This window comes from Akanthomyces muscarius, chromosome 3, assembly GCF_028009165.1.
Source record: "Akanthomyces muscarius strain Ve6 chromosome 3, whole genome shotgun sequence".
In the NCBI taxonomy this organism is placed as follows: domain Eukaryota; kingdom Fungi; phylum Ascomycota; class Sordariomycetes; order Hypocreales; family Cordycipitaceae; genus Akanthomyces; species Akanthomyces muscarius.
The window spans coordinates 4871263-4892072 of record NC_079243.1 but is presented as its reverse complement, the minus strand read 5'-3'; the positions used below and the strand labels follow the sequence as shown (position 1 = coordinate 4892072).

At 50.7% G+C, this 20810-nt stretch overlaps 8 protein-coding genes across 8 annotated transcripts; 3 read left to right on the top strand and 5 right to left on the bottom strand.

The window, feature by feature from the left end:
- Positions 1–1135: 1135 nt before the first annotated feature.
- LMH87_003031 (uncharacterized protein) lies at positions 1136–2208 on the bottom strand (the record flags this gene model as incomplete). Its single annotated transcript, XM_056194584.1, has 5 exons — positions 1136–1593; positions 1640–1738; positions 1877–1896; positions 1944–2063; positions 2120–2208. 5 exons carry the CDS (start codon positions 2206–2208, stop codon positions 1136–1138), a joined length of 786 nt encoding a protein of 261 aa, XP_056051508.1.
- A 616-nt stretch (positions 2209–2824) lies between these two features.
- LMH87_003030 (uncharacterized protein) lies at positions 2825–3099 on the top strand (the record flags this gene model as incomplete). The annotated part of the gene is made up of 2 exons (XM_056194583.1): positions 2825–2961; positions 3030–3099. The coding sequence occupies 2 exons, from the start codon at positions 2825–2827 to the stop codon at positions 3097–3099; spliced, it is 207 nt and encodes a 68-aa protein (XP_056051507.1).
- Positions 3100–4176: 1077 nt separating this feature from the next.
- LMH87_003029 (uncharacterized protein) lies at positions 4177–4968 on the bottom strand (the record flags this gene model as incomplete). Its single annotated transcript, XM_056194582.1, has 2 exons — positions 4177–4582; positions 4643–4968. 2 exons carry the CDS (start codon positions 4966–4968, stop codon positions 4177–4179), a joined length of 732 nt encoding a protein of 243 aa, XP_056051506.1.
- Positions 4969–6327: 1359 nt separating this feature from the next.
- LMH87_003028 (uncharacterized protein) lies at positions 6328–10636 on the top strand (the record flags this gene model as incomplete). Its single annotated transcript, XM_056194581.1, has 2 exons — positions 6328–8365; positions 8421–10636. The coding sequence occupies 2 exons, from the start codon at positions 6328–6330 to the stop codon at positions 10634–10636; spliced, it is 4254 nt and encodes a 1417-aa protein (XP_056051505.1).
- Positions 10637–11738: 1102 nt separating this feature from the next.
- On the top strand, positions 11739–13253 carry LMH87_003027 (uncharacterized protein; the record flags this gene model as incomplete). Its single annotated transcript, XM_056194580.1, has 1 exon — positions 11739–13253. The coding sequence occupies one exon, from the start codon at positions 11739–11741 to the stop codon at positions 13251–13253; it is 1515 nt and encodes a 504-aa protein (XP_056051504.1).
- A 482-nt stretch (positions 13254–13735) lies between these two features.
- LMH87_003026 (uncharacterized protein) lies at positions 13736–15549 on the bottom strand (the record flags this gene model as incomplete). The annotated part of the gene is made up of 2 exons (XM_056194579.1): positions 13736–15483; positions 15546–15549. 2 exons carry the CDS (start codon positions 15547–15549, stop codon positions 13736–13738), a joined length of 1752 nt encoding a protein of 583 aa, XP_056051503.1.
- Positions 15550–16397: 848 nt separating this feature from the next.
- Positions 16398–17433, bottom strand: LMH87_003025 (uncharacterized protein; the record flags this gene model as incomplete). The annotated part of the gene is made up of 6 exons (XM_056194578.1): positions 16398–16433; positions 16522–16531; positions 16589–16751; positions 16836–16974; positions 17032–17256; positions 17302–17433. 6 exons carry the CDS (start codon positions 17431–17433, stop codon positions 16398–16400), a joined length of 705 nt encoding a protein of 234 aa, XP_056051502.1.
- Positions 17434–19282: 1849 nt separating this feature from the next.
- On the bottom strand, positions 19283–20742 carry LMH87_003024 (uncharacterized protein; the record flags this gene model as incomplete). Its single annotated transcript, XM_056194577.1, has 3 exons — positions 19283–20142; positions 20200–20625; positions 20676–20742. The coding sequence occupies 3 exons, from the start codon at positions 20740–20742 to the stop codon at positions 19283–19285; spliced, it is 1353 nt and encodes a 450-aa protein (XP_056051501.1).
- Between the last annotated feature and the right edge of the window lie 68 nt (positions 20743–20810).

Here is a 20810-nt window from a genome sequence, read left to right as displayed (position 1 = left end):
TTGCGCCAGATTTGGCACAGGAGCTGTTGGACAGCATCGCGTGGCGGAGGTCTATAATATGTATCAAAGAGCCAGGAGTTGGCTTGGGCGATCCTGTTGCGTGGACTATGAACTAGTAGAGCGAAGTCCGAAAACTGGTAAGTAAGTAATACGTGAGACGCCACACGCGCATGGCATGGCGATCAGTCCTCTCAGAACGTGGTGGGAACAGGCATGATTCGTGAAGAAGATTACCTGCAGTGCCCCTGACCGCAGCTACAGAACTGCCGGCCTAATAATCAAGTAAAGCAGGCATGTGTTCCGTTAGTTGCTAGCGGCTGAGTGGCGTACAGGTACCACCCTGCTTCACAAGCTGAACATGATGATAAGGGCTAGTCCGTTTCGAAAACAAAAAAAAAGAGCCAACGCAGTTCTTCGTCAAAATCTGACATGCTGTAAGCTGACCGCGGGGAAGCTTGATCTATCGTCGCCAACGATGCATAGTATCGTCGCGGCCGATAGTGGTTGACGAGTCTTGGCAATCGTAGCTAGATCGTACCCAGCAGCATCGGCAAAGGGTCGGCTACTATAACCAGGCTAATTCTTGGTAGTTACTTGTAGAGCGGCCCGCTTAACCCCTACCACAGGCCCTGTACCTTCTCAGCAGGGGATGCACATGCCGTGATCGCCCAGGAGGCGCGGCTCGCTCAGTTAACCCGGCGCAGCTACACCTACTGATAACGCGTTCAAGAACGACCCCTAGGGCAGATTGCATTCCTAATTCACAAATTTCTACTACTGAGTAGTCAGCTATGCTCGTACTACTAACAATAAAGGCACTTGTCTTAGAACGGCTCTGTCTCTACATGGGCTTATGCTCACAGCTTCTAGCTGTAAACCTTTAGTCTATCAAGCTAACTACGAGACTAGGTGCCGAGAATGCCGTATTAGCTGCCACGTAATTCCTTAGGAAGCAGCTGGTAAGATGATTTGCTGCACGATGAGAGTTTGTAATGATTTAATGGCCTTTCCAATGGAAAAAATAGTGTGTAAACGAGTTTTATTGACTAGAAGAGCCCTCCTCTTTAAAAATTCCGCAGGACTTCTGTTTAGCCCAATTGCTTCCGGGACACCCCTGCCGCGAGGGAACCCCTAGTTACAGAAACAGGCCCAAAAGCAGAAGCTGCACAGTCATGAGCCCTCTGCTAGCATATCTGGACATCGAGGAAGCTTTAAATATCTTTGGAACTGTTGGTACCCCGGCCGAGCTTGTCATGGGCGTGACGTCTGGTGACGATGGTTCTACGGTGTAGACTTCGCGACTCGCAGTCGCCTTTCGCCTATCGCTGACAGCGCCTTCATCTCCGCCCTCGACCTCACCCGTGCCGCACTTCAGATCACGGTTTTTCTTTGTAGAAATTAAAATCACATATGCTCTGTCTATGCGATTTAATGCCTTTGCCTCGATTTTGTGCCGCGATTTGTCAAAGTGCCGGTTTTCCAATGGCTGAAAGCAGGTTGTAGCGGCAGCGTTGACGTCTCTTCTGGCGACTAGCAGATGCATCGGTCCTGCTTTTTGGCCTAAAATTTGCTCTTGTAACATCTGTTTGTTGACTGGCAGGCTTTTAGTTGTATTTCGCTGTATGTATGGGTGACTCACCTGGAAGGCTGATGCCCACAGAGATATTACTGGCCGGCGACGTCGAGTTTATCTTCCGAAGAAACGAATTTGGGAACGAAATCTGGTTAGACACGAATTCTGCCTATTAAGAACGCATTGAGCGGGTTACGGAAGAGAGTACTCAGCGATTTGTGAACTTCTGGTATTGCCTGGGCTTCGATGCCGAAAGGCATGTCGGCATTGAAGTGCAGACGGTTTCGCCGATCGAAATCGTACTCGCAGCCCGTCGATGAATTCTAATTTTTTTTGAGTATCGTCCGCGCCCCCAGTTTTATTCGCTGACCTTGTGGTTCGCTGACTATACTGCACAAAGATATTCGCAGCATCTTCGGACTTGCTTCCAAGTGGCATGTGCTCTCCAGCGAGGGAGGTCATCTTAACGATTCGGGTTTTAACCTCACTCCTAGAAAACGGCTAAGTCATCAATTGTCTGAGTTATGGACCTGATAAAATTCTTACATGTGTACATTGCTCGGTGTCTCAAAAACAACCCAGGATTTCCGGTCTGCCGCCAGAGGTGGTTTGGATTTTCGGTTGTCTGCCTTCATTTCTTGGCCTTATTCTAGGCAACGCTTTGTAAACATCGGTTTTGGTGGTGAATAACAATACTTGTGTATCGCTCTTCGTGAGAAGAGCTTCAGACGGACCACGAGGTGGCTTTTAGAGACAATGATAAGTGGCCGTGGGCCTAATCCGCCACACTCGAACCTCCACTCATCGACCGTCCTGTGTGCGAGCCGTGGCCATCGGAAACTATAATGCTAGAATTTGTAAGGTCTGCGCAGTGAGGTGTGCAATAGGTATTTATCGGTGCCCCAAAGCAAGAATGAAACGAAACGCTTGCGACGAATAATGGCAAGAGGCCATGTTTCTGATAGTTACCTACAGCAATGTCTGACAGTCATGCTCACGGCGTTGCCGGACATCAACTGTCGGCTGTTACAAGAACCGCTGTGGTACTAGAAAAGCCAAGTGAGAGTTCATCTGTCTCTAGGGTGTCAGAATATTGTTCATGGAAAATCAGGCAGCTCAGTGGTTTCAGCTTGTTCATAGAGGACTTATGTATGAAACAACCCGGGGGGGGGGGGGGTTGTCGCAACCGCAGCACGATCTCTTGTGGCAGGCCATGTGTCCGCCCACACGCTCAAACACTAACAAGTCGCAATGGAAACGCGGGTGATCACCGAACTTTGCCCTGTGCAGACACTGGGCTGCAACCTGTTGGTGGCGGTGGTGCTGCCAGGTAACTTTAGCTTGTTGGCCATGCGCTGCAGACTGTGGCAAATACCCACCACACGCTGGTGCGTTTCGTCTTGACGCGGAAAATACTCGGGGCAACACAATTGAAGTCGCTAAGGTTTAGACACAGCCCATGGACACTCCCTCTTAATTTAGAGCGTGTGCGTACAGAGACAGCTGCGCGCAGCACAGATGAATAGTGGACAGCCCGAAAGCTGGCACTGGCCGAGAAAGGAATTAACCAGAAAGCCAACCATGGGCCAGCCAGATTGGGCCACGCCGAAATGCACCGACGAGCTGATAAAAAAAAGTCACCGCGAAACAAGTAGGATGTCAGAGAAAGGTTGCGCCAAAACGTTTACAATATAATTAATGGGCGGTTGCCCTGCAGTGCTGCACGAACTTGGTGGAGCCCGTTCGGACGCGCATCCTATTCTTACTATATGGGAAGTTGCCCAAATGCTTTAGGCTCACTTCCATATTGGAACCTCAGTTGTCCAAGATTATCAGAAATATAAGCCAGTGAGTAATGGAATCATCTCCAAGCAAATATGGCAAGAGTACGGCGCAGAATCCGTCAGATTCGGTTACAAGTTATAACTTAGACTTGGCAGCCAGGGCAATGACGCTAAAATCCATATTCTCTCCCCCGTCATTCGCCTTCAGCTGAATGATTCTCTTGGTTCCATTCTCCAGCGCCCTCGGGCTGAGCACATTCTCGTCCTCGGCCGCGCTGCCCCTCTCCTTAAGCCCGTTTCTCGACTCCTCGAGTTCCTACGGCGGCCCCAGCTCTTGACGAAGCTCACGAAATACCCCCCCTCGCGCTCGGCCTCGTCCGTCTCGCCGTCACCCGCCTGCTCGACCGATCGATGGCCGTCGTAAACTCTTTACTACTATTCGGCAGCGCGGCACGGCCATTCAATCCCAGCGGTCTGGAGAGCCGGTGAATTTCTGCGAGGTCGGAACTGACCTTACGAAGTCGGTGGCCGGGCCGTTGAGAACGCTGTGGAGCAGCCTACAGAATAAGTCTCGCCAAGGCCACTACTCAGTGTCTTCAATTTAACATCTAGAAGATATTCCTCGCTGAAGTATGGACTACCACTTAGATATCATTGAATGTTCGTTATTTTAAATTAATTTAATCACTATAGTGCCTAATTCCAAACGACCGTGCTTCTCGACGACAAACTACCCAACAATTGCCAGACATGTGAAGGGCCATATTCCGTAGGACTTGGAAAGTACCACCGCCCTCCGCGTCCATGCCCCTTACCTGGCTACTGCTGCCGAGCATCTTGTGCTGTTCTTATTTCCTGTGCGTGGCGGCGCCTCTTCTTGCGAACAACAAAGCATGCAACGCATCCGCCCACTGCAAGAAGAAATACGATGACTGGAACAGCGATCACAGCAGCGAGAACACCGCCCCGAAGCCCACCATAGCTGTCTCCGGAGCCTGTCTTATTGTCGTCGTAGCCTGCGGTGGGTGAGAGCGACTGCCCGGGTGTCCACTGAGCGACGGAGCGAGACGAAGTCAACGCGGGGATTGAGAAGTCGAAGGACGACGTGTCTGAAGTCTGCCAGTGGACGAGCCAGGGACTGTGCCTGAGGATGGTTGAGGTCTGGCCATTGTATGTGGAGCTGATGCAGTCATTCCCCTCCGACTCATGGTATAAAGTATAACTTCTGTTGAGTAATTATTAGACCTGTCGTCGGATTTTCGCAAACGCTTTCAATTGCACTCACCTTGCGCAACATAGAGCCTGGGACACGGCTACAGAACCACTGCTCGTCGCAGTCAAACCCCAGTACCCCCAGTCGCTGGGGCACACACCTGGACTGAACTGGAAATGTCTTTGCTCCCACCCGGACGGCTGACATTTAGAGAATGCGTTGTTGGCCTCGTCCGACGTCAAGATGGATGAGGTCCATGTGGAGGTGACGCCGTTGGCGGTACCTACACTTGTCTCGGTGCTCAACAGCTCAAAGATGGAGGAGCATGACGCGGGCGGTGCAAACTGGGTGATCAGGCCAGGCCAGGGGCTAGTTGGCGTCGGGCTTGTTTCCACCATGGTCACAAGCAATGCACAGGGTGAATAGGTATTCGGCGCTGTTTTGGGAGCGGTGCTGTGGGGAGGAAAGTACAAGATTCGAAATCCTTTTCAGAATCCGGGCTATTTTCATTATATGTCCACATGCTAACTCGCCTCAGTGTATTGGGGCTACCACAGAGGCCACAGCCAGAATGAGCTAGGATCTACGTGCTGTTCAACCGTACCCCTTCCAGTGCTGCGAGTTTTTGGAGTCATTTGACAACCAAAAGAACGGCGCTTCCCTATTCAGGCTTAGTTAAATCCTGCCCGTTCTAAATTGCTTCGGGCTTTTTCAGCTGTTGGGATGACTTGGGTATCCCAAACAGGGGGCAGAAGACGGAGCCATCTTGTGCAGTATTGAGCTATCGATCCCTTCTTGTTGTATTCAATCTATCGGGGCAGAAGGCCAGCCATTTAATCTATTAAAGGAAAAAAAGAAAATATCTTCGCAAGGTTGCAAGGGACTCTAAGCGGGCGTGTCAATGTTTGCCTGTCTCGGAGGCCGGTGCTTGTGCTGGGCGCCCTGCAACGCGCCAGCGCCCGTGCCGAGATGTCTGGGGCAGCTGGCGGCAACCTGCACCGGCTGCTACAGAAACGGCGGCAGCCTCCTGGGGCTTGCTTCCGTGACCTTGTGCAGCTTGATCAACTGCGCCAGGATTTGCCTTACGGGCGCAAGATCAGCCCTGGGCCATGCTGTCTTGGCGGCCTCTCGTCGCTGCACCTGTCACTTTGAAATCTTCATTTGGTCGACTAGGCTGACAAGCTTCTCTGCTAGTTTTCAGCAATCGAGACACAGTAGGAAGTGTCCGAATCGGTGCAACGCCACGAGGAAAATTTTGTCTCGCCCCTTGTCAGTTTTCACAGTGTAGGCCAATTAGCCAGCGGACGCGGGGAAGCAGCGGCAATTTAAACTAAAAATTTAGCTCCTTTTGGTCTTTAAATAAACGAGCCGAGGGTCGGCCGCTGCTGCAACAGGATATTCCCATCTTGGCGTAGGGACACAGACAACGCCATCTCCACTCATCCCCCATGTCGCGTCAGCAATACCGCGCCCAGAATTCCCCTTTCAGTCCGACTCCGACTCCAAAGGATCGAATGGCGGCGGGATGCACCTCGATGGAGAAATTCCGGGCATGTCTCATGGTTTTTGCCATGAACGCGACCCAGAAATCATTTCACGATGATAGTCATGTTGGGACGACTTACACGCGCTCCAGCATGATATAAGTCGACCTATCTCCACACGGCGTCCCTGGTGGCCTTTGCTTTCGGGAATCAATGCGTAACTGAAGAACTTGCTTTGTTGTCTTGATCGATCTGTTCTTTGCAACGCCGACAATGCAGTACTATACCTCTGCTGCCCTCGCGGCGCTGACTGGTATTGGCCTGCTGCCCTTGGCAAGCGGTATCACCACGGGTTTTGGCGATTATGCAGATCTCTGCCCCGTCGCTTGCACCCCAAATCCTAGCCAATGGACCAAATACCATGGGATCGATCGCTTATCTGGTTGCGAGGCAGACTTGCTGTTTGACTTCAACACCCTCCTCAAGCAGGTCGACTCGAACACCATCTTCCGCACATGCTCGCTCGCCAGCGACGCCAGTGCACCCACTGATCTAGCCGAGCTAGCTTCCAGCAACACGCTTTCAGTTGATTCGGGATGCGGGGCCAAGACGAAGCAGCAAAATGTCACCATTGCGACTTCTGATACTGGCACTGCACAGGATAAATCTGTGTCCAACGTCGCCCCAGGCGATGTTGAGGCTGCGACCAATAACTTGGCCACATATCTTAAGGATCATGCTTCGTGCGGTTCATCCACTCTTTTCTCTAAAGTTAACAATGCTGTGGTCGGCCTCTATTCCGGCGCCGACGTGCAGCAGGCCAGCGCCGCTGCTCTGCTGGAGCGCTTTGGCATCAACATCTCTAGCGGCCGAACTATACTTCAAACTTGCGGCAACAGTGGTAGCGGCGCTGATACTACTGTTGGCATTGTTAGTGGCAGTCTGCAGGAGTTGGGGGACTCGTTGCATTCCTCTGTTCGGGCGTGGGCAAATGGTACCTGCGTCGAAGGCCTAGGGGCATCCTCGACACCTCACATGCTGTCAGTCCTGGTCTCCTCTACTGCCGCATCGAACAGCACCACGTCTGCTGCTGCGAACCGTCGCGGCGAGTGCAGAGACACCCAAGTCCACACTGGCGACAGCTGCGGATCCCTTGCCAGTCGCTGCGGTATCAGTGGTCCAGCTTTTGAAAAGTACAACTCTGGTGTCAAGAACTTGTGTTCAACCCTCAAGGACAAGCAGTATGTCTGTTGCTCCGCAGGCACGCTTCCGGATCATCGCCCCAAGCCTGGCAGTGATGGCTCCTGCAACGTCCACAAAATTGAGAAAAATGACGGCTGCTGGGCGATTGCGGACAAGTTTGGCATCACCCAAGATGATATCGAGAAATTCAACAAGAAGACCTGGGGCTGGGCGGGCTGCGACCATCTCCAGCCAGATCAGCTAATCTGCCTCAGCACTGGCAGGCCGCCTTTCCCATTGCCAGTCGAAGGTGCTAAATGTGGACCCATGAAGCCTGGCAGTAAGCCGATTGCTGGCGACGACGACTACTCCAAGGTCAGCCCGTGTCCACTGAATGCCTGCTGTGATACTTGGGGCTTCTGTGGTATCACGGATGATTTCTGCACAAAGACCCCCGCGGACACGGGTGCGCCGGGCACGGCCAAAGAAGGCACCAATGGTTGCATCTCGAATTGCGGCACTGATATCAAGAAGAGTGACCCTCCTAGCTCTTTCATGAAGATCGCGTACTATGAAGCTTGGAACTTTGAGCGCGATTGCCTCCACATGAACGTTGATGCTATCAAGGGCGACTACACCCATATTCACTTTGCTTTTGCAACGGTGGACAAGAATTGGGGTGTTTCTCTCGACAAGAACATCCAGAAGCAGTTTGACAGGTTCAAGTCGATGAAGGGTCCCAAAAAGATTTTGTCTTTTGGCGGCTGGGCCTTCTCAACAGAGCCTGACACCTACCAACGTTTCCGTGACGCCACAAAAGCTGAAAATCGCGACAAGTTTGCATCCAGTGTTGCAAAGTTTGTTAGTGACAATAGCTTAGATGGTCTCGACTTCGATTGGGAGTACCCTGGCGCGCCAGATATTCCCAACGTGCCACCTGGCAGTACAGACGAGGGCTCCAACTATTTAGCGTTCCTCAAGGTGCTCAAGGGGAAGCTTGCTAAGGGCAAGAGTGTATCCATTGCGCTGCCATCGTCCTTTTGGTATCTCCAAGCATATCCAGTGAAGGATTTGAACTCTGCTGTCGACTATTTTATTTACATGACCTACGACTTGCACGGTCAATGGGGTAAGCCACACTTCTATATTTCCGCGACTTCCTATCACTGACATTTATTCTGCAGACTACAACAACAAATACACCACTCCAGGGTGCGCGAATGGTAACTGCATTCGATCTCATGTTAACATCACCGAAACGAAGACATCTCTAGCGATGGCTACCAAAGCTGGATTGTCATCAAATAAGGTGGTTGTTGGAGTAGCCAGCTATGGTCGAAGCTTCCGCCTCCAGCGCCCTGGCTGCTTTACCCCTGACTGCCTTTTTACCGGCAGTCCTACTCAGTCAGACGCGTTTCAAGGTCGGTGCACGAATACCTCCGGCTACATTTCCAATGCGGAACTTAAGGAGATTGCGGACAAGAAAAAGTACTCCTACGTCAAGAGCTGGTATGACAAGGATTCAGACTCCAACATCATGGTTTATGGTGACGGTCCGAAGCACGACTGGGTTGCTTATATGGATGATGACATCAAGGGTAAGCGTGTTGACCTCTACAAGGGCTACAACATGGCTGGCACAACCGACTGGGCAGTGGATCTGGACGAATTCCTGAAGGATGATGGCGGCAACCCCGATGATCCAACCAATGACCCAAGCAAGTTGACTTGTAAGGATGCCAAGATGTCTTACAAGAACCAAGACATCTCGCCCATTTACTTCGATACCTACGGTGATGCGTTGACTACCTATGTGGTAATTGTCAACCTCACCCCACACAAGTTCAAGATGACGTCTACGAGCCACTACCAATATGATATCGACTTCAAAGATGTTTATCCTGGTAGCATGATGCAGGGTGCTTTCTCCCGTGGCAGCGGAGGAAGTCCTGTCGATGACCACGCTGAGATTTACTACGATGTTGAGGGTACTGACAAGAAATTTGTTATCCGTTTAACCAACAACGATAAAGGCACTGGTACTTTTGAGCGAGTCATCTGCGATTTGCGAGGTATTGGAATCGGCTCTAGGGAACTGAATGTTCCCGGGCAAGTCCCGCTCGTCATCACAGGAAGCAAAAGGGCTGGTTTCCGCTCTTCTCTTTTGGTAGACCAAAAGGTTGCTGGTTGGATGCAATCTATCAAAGATACTATTAAAGATCGCAGAGTTAAGGATGTTGTTTTGCCGGGTACCCACGACTCGGCTATGAGCACAATCAGCCACAAGCTCATCACCGCCGCAGACAGCCCCAACACGCAAACTCAGGGGATGAGCATTTACGACCAGCTGCGCCTTGGTGCGAGATGGTTTGATCTGCGTGTCATATCTGTTCATGGAACGTCTGGCTTGGAAGGCAGCTACGACTTTTACGGCGCTCACGTTAACGACGAAACTATGGCTGCTTGTATCGGTAACACTGGTCAGTCGCTCGATGATATCGTCTCCGATATCAACAAGTTTACTTCGGAGAACCCAGGTGAAGTCATGTTCTTCCGAGTGCGCTACATGGTCGGCATTCGCAAGGTGCCCAGCCTAGGCCCGATTCACTGGGGTGGAGACGATTGGAGCGACTTGTACGACGATTTCTTGGACCGCATGCAGAAAGTCAACAACCGCTGTCTGAACATTGACGGTGACTTTGGCGGAAAGAAGATGGGCACCTTCATGGACATGAATGGCGGCAAAGGCTGCGTTATTTTCCTGCTCTCTCCTACTGACTTCAACGGCAATCCTTACCGCCCCGAGTACGGCCTCTACGACGCTGGCAAGCTCGTCATCACCGATGATTGGGCCGACACGGAGAGCACCAAGGACATGGTGAACAGAGAGACCAAAGACTGGCAAGATCCGCTCAAATACATTAATATTCACATTGGACAGTGGCTGCTTACCTCGCAAGGCATCGACGCTGTTTCCTGGGATAACTACTACGAGGCCATGCAGGTCAACCCTCTCATCTACTCTCACGGTGTTAACGAAATGAGCCCTACGGCCTGGCCAGGTGTTTTGATGGTTGATTACCTAGGCGAAACTTGGTACGCGGGCCACGACTTCGCAGACACGGGCGCCGAGCTGGCGACGTTGGCGGTTGGTCTCAATCAGTACATGCTCAGCGAGAACTGTGACGTGAGCAGCATCTACCCGCCCTTGCTTGATTATCCTGAGGGCTACAAGGACAAGAGCGCCAACCAGGCGATGAGCAAGCTCGACGCAGCGGACGAAGAACAATGGAACGGCTTCATTTTCGCAAACGGAACAGTTATTGACCACCCCTCACCAGATGTTGGCGTATATAACGGCCCTCACAAGGATGATGCCATCATCACTTATTACTCTTAGCCTCGTCAGAGATCGCGGGATACATCTCGCGTCGGCCTTCCCTTTCCTTTCCACGGCAGACTGAGACATGGGCAAGGCTCCAAATTCCGGTCGCGCCTCGCCGCATGGTCTACATTCTCTGTATTTTATTTTTATGGTACATATATATCCTCTAAATGGACCTTTGTTCCTTACTGTGACTCTTGCCGTTCTTCGGTATTAGGTGACTGTATTATATTGACAGTTGGTGTTATGGTTCCTCGAGACCTATATTGCCGCGCCACACTATGCCGCTCGTGCTCCTCTGCGTTAGCTAGCCTCGGTGTAGCTGTGCGCTATTTCCCCATACCCCGCATTATAGCGGTATAATGCTACATGCTGATACCGTGGGCACAGTATGCGGGCAAGTATACAACCGCACCAATCATGGCGGCTTCGAGTAAACAGGTGCCGTCTTTTACATCGGATGAGCTTTTGCCACTGCCGATGCCTCTCTGGTAAGTGGATGGCTAGCAAGCCTAGCAGCTAACGTTACGTGGAGCGCTTGACCAGAATCATTCTCGCTCCCGCACCAAACCACAGCATACATATACAGAGGGTCCGCAGTACCTAGTATTTTAGTAACAGATCCTGTACAAGCGCAATCACTGATCTAAAAGCCACAATTTGCTAGTGCGAATGTTGCTTCAAGCGTTCCAATCAGGTTGTCGCCTTGAATGTACAGAAAAATATGACATATCTGAATACAATAGAAATTCGCTTGAAAAGGAAGGAGGGTATATAGTGCAACATGGCCTTGTGAGGGCACTAACTCGAAAGCTGGTATAGCGCAGGAGGAATACGTGGATTCCCGCAGTACCTACTGCCCCTCCAGCTCCGAGGTTGTCTAGTTGAGAATGGAAGAAGACTAGTAAACGTATTACGCATATCCTAACACGGCAATTTACGGATTATTTTCGATCTGCAAGCTAGAGGAACACCATTTAAGCGCACCACTCAAGGCTTGCCTGGGCAGTAGATACATGTAAATATACATATAAATATAACAAGCTACCTCAGCCCGAGACATGAAACAACCAAACGCAAGCCTTCATTTGCTTTTTGTTATTACAACAAGATCAAAATGGTGTCATACTTTTCGGGCAGCCGAATTAGCGCTCTTGGCCTAGCAGTCTTGGCCTCTCCTACCAGGGCTGCACCATGCGACATATACGCTCAGGGTGGCACACCTTGCGTAGCAGCGCATAGCACGACCCGTGCCTTATACAGCGGCTACATCGGGCCCCTATACCAGGTCTTGCGTGGTTCAGACGGTGGGCATCTGAATATTTTGCCCGTGTCAGCCGGCAGCGTTGCCAATGCCGGGGCACAGGATGCGTTTTGTACCGGCACCACCTGCGTGATTACGATTATCTACGATCAAAGTGGCCGAAACAACCACATTACTCAGGCCCCGCCTGGCGGATTCAACGGCCCCGACGTCAGTGGCTATGATAATCTTGCTAGCGCAATCGGCGCACCTGTCACGCTGGACGGTAAAAAGGCATACGGAGTTTTCATATCTCCGGGCACTGGCTACCGAAACAACAAAGCCAATGGCACAGCTGTCGGCGATGCAAGCGAGGGCATGTATGCGGTCCTCGACGGTACACACTTCAACGGGCAGTGCTGCTTCGACTACGGGAATGCGGAGACAAACAATCGCGATACTGGCAATGGCCACATGGAAGCCATCTACTATGGCGATTCGACATTCTGGGGCTCCGGCTCCGGAAATGGCCCATGGATTATGGCTGATCTTGAGAATGGTCTTTTCTCGGGTGCTTCCACGGGTAAAAATGACGGTAACCCGTCCATAAATGCTCGTTTCCTGACAGCAACTGTCAAGGGCGGCCCAAACAAATGGGCAATTCGTGGTGCTAGTGCAAACTCGAACGACCTGTCAACGTTTTACGACGGCGCGCGTCCAAATGCGCAAGGCTACAACCCTATGAGCAAGGAAGGCGCTATCATTCTGGGTATTGGCGGAGACAACAGCAACGGCGCGCAGGGTACATTCTACGAAGGCGCCATGACTTCTGGCTATCCTTCGGACGACACCGAAGCTCTGGTGCAATCCAACATTGCCGCCGCCAAGTATGCCGTCACGGCTCTTACAAGCGGTCCAGCGCTGGCTGTCGGCTCTACAGTATCCCTGCAGGCTACGACGGCTGGGTTCACTGCGCGTTTCATTGTTCACAACGGCTCCGCTATTGTCAGCGAAGTCGTGTCTTCTTCGAGCACCGCAGCGCTCAAAGGCCGGGGGAGCTGGGTTGTCCGCACTGGGCTTGGCAACGCAGGATGCGTTTCCTTTGAAGCTAGCGATACTCCGGGCAGCTACATGCGACACTTCAACTTCCAGCTTCAGTTGAACCCGAGTGATGGTACCAAGCAGTTCAATGAAGATGCTACATTCTGTCCACTTGCTGGTTTAAGCGGGGAAGGCAACTCATTTCGATCATGGAGTTTCCCCACTCGCTACTTTCGCCACTACTACAACGAACTGTATATTAGTAGCAATGGCGGCGTCCATGAATTTGATAACCGAGCATCTTTCAACACTGATATCACCTGGAAGGTCGGAAAAGGATTTATCTAGCTGGCACAGGCAATTGGGTAGATTAGTTATCTATGCCAGCAGAAGTATAGCCATGGTACTCAAATTTCCACGGTATAACTATATGTCAAAAGTCTACACCTGTCTAGTAGTAGCAGTAGTCCTACGCGACAGCACATGGCTACTATCCTTGTACCCTTACGACGACTCTAGCCTCGTCGTGCAGCCCTCCCTATAGTAGTGGTAAGCCGTATTCGCTTAGACGCGCTCCCAAAAGAAGGCTTTTGCTCCATAGAGGTCCCATTTCTTGCTGATTGTGACGAGAGAGAGAGCATAGTATAACATGAGACCGTAGATTGGGTGTCGGAGAAAGAAGTAGTCATGTACTGCGATTGCTATAGTCCAGAGGAGCTGGAGGCTCCGATGCGCTATGGGCGGCCACAGGAGAATGTGAGTTACTGATTAACTGTTTGCCACTCGCAGTCGTTCAGTAGTTGTTAAAGGAAATACAATAGCTAAATTAACTAAACTAGATTGATTTTCTCTTCTACGAACGTTCCACTTCTTTGCATAGCTATAGCTTCTCCATCCATGAAACCATACATGTAGCAGGCTCCCACGAACATGTAAGATGTCGCATTCAGCGTCTTTCGTAGAAGCACAGGGACGCTACAGCCGTATATTACGCAGACGACGTCGTTTTCCTGCGCTTCTTCTGGAAGGACACATATTGAGCCTTTGCTGGTAACGGCTAGAACCCTATTCTTCATCCCCTTGTCGAATGCTTCGCAGATGAGCCAGACCGGATCTTCATCTGATGTCAGTGGAGCTTCTGGTACATTGAGAGTCGCAATAACTTCAGTGTCTTTGTGGTCAACTCTTGTTGTCGGTGTGATGCTGCCGCAGAGAAGGGAATGCATGTATGTTTCAATGAAATCACTGTTGTTGCCATGGTGTATTTTGTCGAATTTGAGCTCCTTGTGTTCGGTGACCATGGCCGCTAGTGTCGTGTTGCCGATGGGATTCGAGGGCGGAGTTACTAATCGTACAGGTTGTGCCAACTCCCAGTACTTCCCATACCTGTGGACAGCATCGGAAATCGCACCAACAGAGGATTCAAGATCTTCGATATTCTGTTGGAAAAGATGTCCGGCTCCAAGAATTGTTGTGCTCCAAATCCGCTCAGCGGCGCTGAATCCTAAATTCTCGAGGCAACGGGGTGAAATAATGGATATCGAGTCAAGACAGAGTGCGGTGACAGGTAGTGTGCTCCAATCTTGCAGTGGAGAAGTGCCTATGTCGTAGTTGCCTTGCTCTGCATAGCCGGAAGATGAAAATAGACCACGTTTGCCATAATCGCCAATAAATGAGATTCCAGCCTTCGTTTGATCGAGAGAATAGTCCGGAATCCATGACGGTAGATCGTGACGACCTTGAGTCTGCCAACCACAGATCGGATCTAGCGACTTGTTTTGCAGGATGAAATATTGCGTTGTAGCAGCAAAGATCTCTGCTATAGGTTTCGTATAGTCAGGTTGCAGTAAATCATTCATTTGGTCCCCCATTAGGCCATATAAAGCATAGATTTTGTCTCTGGGGTCCGACGCTTGCCTGTAGCTCAAATTCCGGATCAGCGTATAGAGAGGAAACCGCTGGGACTCAACCCAGCCTTGTCGAATCTTCTCCAACCTTGTCAAGATTTGGATGTTGAGCAAAGGTAACTTGCACGAGTAATGCAGATAATATAACACTTGAAGAAATTCATCCCAAGGCAAGGATGAACCCCCGTAGATGATATCGGCAAGATCGGCGACTCCAAGCTCCTGCACAACCCACATCCTCTCAAACCAGCTGCATTGCTGGATAAAGGTGAGGTCTATCAGAGCTGCCATCTCGGAGAAGCTTTCACCTTCCACCTTCTGCAGTCTCTTATCTCCAGGTTGCCATTTCGACAAGCGGCTCATAGCCTTCTGATTCCAGTCCGATTCAAGGACTATTTTGGCCTTGTCATGACGAGCTTTCGGATCTATTACATCAACCACGTCAAAGAGTCCTTTTGCAAATTTGTGCCCAACATTTAGAATGGCGGCCGCTGGAATCGCCACGGCTTTGCCAAAAAGCTCCTCGCTGTCCTCATCGGGGATGTCATCGTCCCAAGAATACCCGGCCAATTTTGACATAAATTTGAGGCACCTTTTGCCATCTGCAGTGCTCGGGCCGATCCATATCTGCACAGAAAAGGCAGTATGGTATATTTCACCCATCAGGAGAACTTGTGCAGACCGCTCAGCCAAATCAGCCTGATTGATACAAATAGCGTCGGCCCATACATACGCATGAGCTACAGACTGCCTTTGAAAGTCTCGAAGGGCTAGATAGAGATTTTCCGTAATGTAAAGCAATTGGTTGTCGATCAAAATATGGTGAGTCCGCCGCGGAGCCCCCCATACATACGATAGAGCGTGAAATGCCGGGAGCTGCGCGAATTGGATAAGCCGTCGCGTGCGAGAGAGTTTGGCCTTTGGCAATTGGTAGGTTTTCATCGTCGCTGCTAGAGGACGACAGTTTTCATGATCAGCTAATGCCTTGATGTCAAATTCAATTTTGAGAATACGAATCTGCGCGCTGGCATCGTCTAATGGAGTATATTGATACTCATTTGTCGCAGACATCCTTTCCAGAGACGTTATCGAATAGCACATGCGATAATATCAGGGCTGCAGTGCTGTAGTCTCGTCCTTGTTGTGAGCCTTCGATGATCACAGGCTACGCGACGAAACCCTTTCTGCCAGCCCCTGTAGGTAGCCAATACAGAACCCCCATGCTGACTAACTAGGCGCACGCCACCTTTTCCATATCATAAAGCACCGCTGTCACAAGTTAATTGCGCATAGCCGCGAGAAATTAAATATTGCTCGAGTTGTTAACCTGTGATCAGCGATGGACAAGAGGTAGACACAGGTCGTAAGCTCGGGACTTTCTTCCACCGACTCCATTCAGCTCATGCCGATTTCACATCATTTAGAGTGGGCAAATTTTTATTTATTTAATTGGAAACCCTACTTTCAACTCATCGCGTCACTTTCCCTGGACATTGCAAGCAGAAGCTGCGAATCCAGCCACATATCCTTTCAGCTGCTACCATTATACATACGGCCATTGTCAGCGACCGGTACATACTCCACTTCAACCCTGGCGCTCTGCCTCCAATTCGCCGAGTAACTGTGCGGAAAACTCAGCCCAAGTTAATCCCACGATACTGGGAGAGCATTCGCGCCATCCGACTATACTGGCCAGGCGTAAATCTCACTCGGCAGTTGCTTTTTACACGTCAGCAAATATTCTCGGTATACGAAAGCGAAGCAGTCTTCACTTACTCATCTGTACTGTCCATCATGTTGTGAATTGGATCGACGCCTGGTTTGTTAGGGCAACTATCGCGACCTGCGGGGCATCCACTTGCTCCAGGTAACTCGGCTGGGGTATCGTCAACCCCGTCTCCGTTACCACCACAGCCGCCGTCATAAGTGTTAAAGAGACCTTGAAAGTTGTCAGATATTCATTCTCATCTCACCATTCTTAATCAGGGGTGCGCCGACAGAAGCGCCGTTGTGAATAACGTACCTGCCCAGTGTCCTACTTCACGAACAAGTGCTTTGCCAGTATTGTAGCCCGAATAACGGCCGCCGGGGAGGAACCCGTAGTCAATCACAATGCCGTCGTTTCGGGGGTCGCTGTTGTAATCCTGTGGAAATGTAGCGCTCTGCTTGTCGAGTTAGTGCACGCAAAGAATGGCAACAAACTAAATGAAATCACCCACGGTTGATCCTCCGTTAGGATTAGATCCAACGGTGTAAATGTTAAGCGCCTGTACGTTCCCTTGGCGATACTGCTTCAAGTTTCTCTCGACATTGTTCCCAGCATGCGAGCCGTGGAGAACATTGTACGGCACTGGAATCCGTCTCACTGATGCTATTTGGAAAGTGAGGCCGATTTGCTGAGTAAAAGAGTTCAGCACCTGCATTTGCTGCTGCAACACACCGTCCTATTTATGTTAGTTGGTATACAAAAATGATTGATAGCTACTCACGGGAAAGTTCCCATCCGCCTGATTGTTCTGGTCATGGAACACTGAAAAATGTACAGGGACTGTGAATCGGGCCGCACCGATGCAGACAAAATTATAAGAAAAGGCCAACAGGGCAAGGATAGTGAAATGCATTTTTGTTAAGGACTGCGCTTCGAGGCAAACTGGTTGTGATGTCGACGTGAGTTGTGGCCTATTGATGGAGAAACTAGGCTGTGCAGGTTGGGAATGAAAATAGAACAGGGTGGCGCGGGGTTGTCTGATTAAATATAAGTTCCTCTATTTCACCCACGTTTCCTATATCTTTTGCTCTCTCCTCATTTCTTGCGCCGAAAAGCGCAGGGTTGTTTTTCTGTCTTGGATATTTTGCTTTTGAGCGCTAGTGGGTGTTGTTTTAGTGAGACAGGTGGTTCACAACGCAAGAAAACGCATCACGGTCTACTACTTCAAACTGGCCAATAGTGCCCGGAACGCTTGCCTACTGGGCTGTATGTGTCGCAAAATCCCTCGCCGTGGCTTGATTTAAATTTGATCAACACGCGCATTGCCAGTCTTGTACGCCCGCATGGCCACAAGCTGCAAAAGGTGAATTAGGCTCACATTAATCTCCGGATCATGGACCCTCCCATCATTTCATCGAAAAAACTTGACCTTGGATTAATCATGCCTCTTACGGCAAGGCGCCTTTATCTTCACTACTTCGATATAAATTACTCAACGCGGCGCACTTCAGTGTGCTCAAATCGATACGACCCTAAGGCATCCGGCCAAGGTCTTAACTCTAAGCCAGTCGCTTGTGGTCCATTTCCCGGTTGAAACAAATTATTTTCCTCACCCAGCGGTGAGTTGAATGCTTTCAGCTTTGTCTCATCGCCACTGTCTTATTGCTCCATTCGTCCAGACTCGCCGATCCGTGGACGCCATCGATCTTGATTGGGTAACTGGTACAGAGCGCTTCCCTCAGAAATCGAACATCATGTGGCAGTGTCTTCTCTACAGCACCTTTGATAACCTGGGAAGAACAATTCCATCTCAGCTTAGGATTTTGAAGCTTCGAGTTGTGTTAGTACCTCTGGTGCCAGCCCGGTGTCGCCAGGCTGGTAGTTTCTCTCCATTCGGACGTCATTTTCCAGAGCTGTTCGAATCGCACCTGGCTATTCAACTGCTGGTACCCGTGAAACATTGTCAGTGCAGAACAGCAGCTCAGACACGTTGGTCGCCGTTGCACCACGAGCGTATGATTATCACTCGATTTCGGGCTGTCACTGGCAAATGTTGCTTTAGGGACGCTTCCTTGAGATCCTTCAGTTTGTCCAGCACTGTGTCTTTGCTTCCAGCGCCCTTCGTAGATGTCATATCTGAACCCGTGGATGATGCCCGCGGAATGCGCTTATTCGCCTGCTTCCCTTCGTTCATAGCATCCTGATCACCCCGTCGAATACTGCTGTCCCTTTCTCAGTAGGCTGCCCCAACGCGTCGATCGGCACACCGGGGCGGGACTCGGGCGCTCCCGCCAGATACCCTGTAGTTCAGACCACCATGGCTTCGGCTCAGCAACGCAACCAAAATAGATGCTACAAGAATAATAGAGCGATTTCAAAATTTCAGTCTTATTTGCCTCCTATGGAGTTGAGGAACAAAACTATTGTTTTGAGGATGACTCGCTTCTGGTGAACCTTTCTCCGATCGCTAACTTTGAATCAAAATCAAGGCATCATGGCATTCAAGGTGCTTTAGCCGCCTCTTAACACGACAATGTGTTTTAGTGGTCACATCACAGTGCATAATATTCATCAAGTACATATGCGACGCCCCAACCAGTTTTAACGTAGATTAACAGATATTATACTATGGAGTAGTTGTGGCTTGAGGAGGCGAGAAAGGACGCTCTGCAACCTGTGGATGCTAGGTGCGCTAATGGTCTGTACACCATGAGTGTCTCGGGCAAGTCACACTGGTGTTGTACATAATGATTGCTTCCGCTCTAAGGAGCCCCCGCAGGATATCCATTGCTGTCCTTTGCAGTGTAACCTCGGTCACCCATTTTCTTTTGCGCTCCCGGGTACTTGTTTCCATACTGATTGACCGATTTTCCAGCGGGCAAGTTGGGACATGTTCCCAGCATGTCGATAATCGGGCCGACCAGGCCCAAAGCTTCCTTGAGCAGCGCACCAGTGAAGATCTTCTCCAGGGACGAAGGAGCTTCAGCCTGGATGTTCTGCCCAATGAAGCACGCGAGGCGGGCCGGATCCTGCAGATCCGTAAGAGCGTTGATCAGACCGCCGGAAATGTCTCCAAGGTCTACACCGTCAAATGAATTGACCTCTCCGGTATTGCCTCCGACCTTGCAGGTGGATGGGAAGGCAAGACATTGCGAGGCAACGCCGAGAAGAATATCGGGGAGGGTCCATGGATTCTTGTGGCTGCGGCGGTACCAGTTCTCGGGGATTCTGTCCTTGCCGTACTCGTACTTTCGAGATCCGTCAGGCTGAACGCTATACGAGAAGAAGGCATCGAGAACGCTGTGCTCGAGGAAACCGCGCGGGTTCTGGGCAGAGTGGTTGGCCATCAGGGCCCAGACAAAGGTATGCGCAGCAGGCGTGAAGGCGACTCCTCCAAACACGGGCGAGAAATAGTTTGGGTTGTTGGCTTCGGAAAACATCTTGCGGTTGTGCTGGTGCTCGGCGAGGACGGGGGCGGTGATCAGCCCATTCGCGCGCTTTTCGGAGAGATCAAGAAGCTCTTGGTAGAACTTGGGGTATGATGCGCAATTGGAATTATCCTCGGGTGCAAGAAAGTCGCCACGAGTGATGGAGGCGTCATTCTCGGACTTGGAGTGGCCATCTGGTGCAAGAACGTTAGTTTAAGTCGAGAGAGTCAAGCTGCGTATATATAACTTACATGCACATATACCAGTGGGTGTTCCGAGAAGGGCTCCGGCCAATGGTCCCAAGAGGCTAACCTTGTCCGAGGCGTATCCAATAGACCACCTCTGGGAGAGCGGGTCACCGTCGAACAAAGTTGTCGTCTGCTGGAGGAACTGAGTGGCAGTTTGGTCAAGGCCGTACGCTTCCCAAAGCCCTTTGTTGATTGTTGCATATGTAGCAATGCCATCACGGGGTAGATAGCCATGGTTCGCGGCAGCATTCAGACCGGGACAAGGACCGCGGATGTCACCCGGCTGCGGGTCTCGGTACTCATGCTCGCCATGCACGTCAACGAGTTGTTCACCAGCATCAAACTCGTTGAACAGGGCCTGGTTAGGGAGGCCAGGGTACTCTGGGAATGGGGCAACTGGCGGAACAGCTTGACGTTTATCAGCGTTTGCTGGAGGTTGTTGTTAGCACTGAACGTATTATGCATAATGGCAAACATACGAGCTTCCATGCCAGGGAAAGCCAAGACGGCCTCCGCAAGAGCAAGGTGGAGGATTGAATATTTCATCTTGTCTGCTTATACTAAAATTTGCAAAGTCAAAAGATGGCAGCGTATAAGAGGCTCCGCGACTGCCC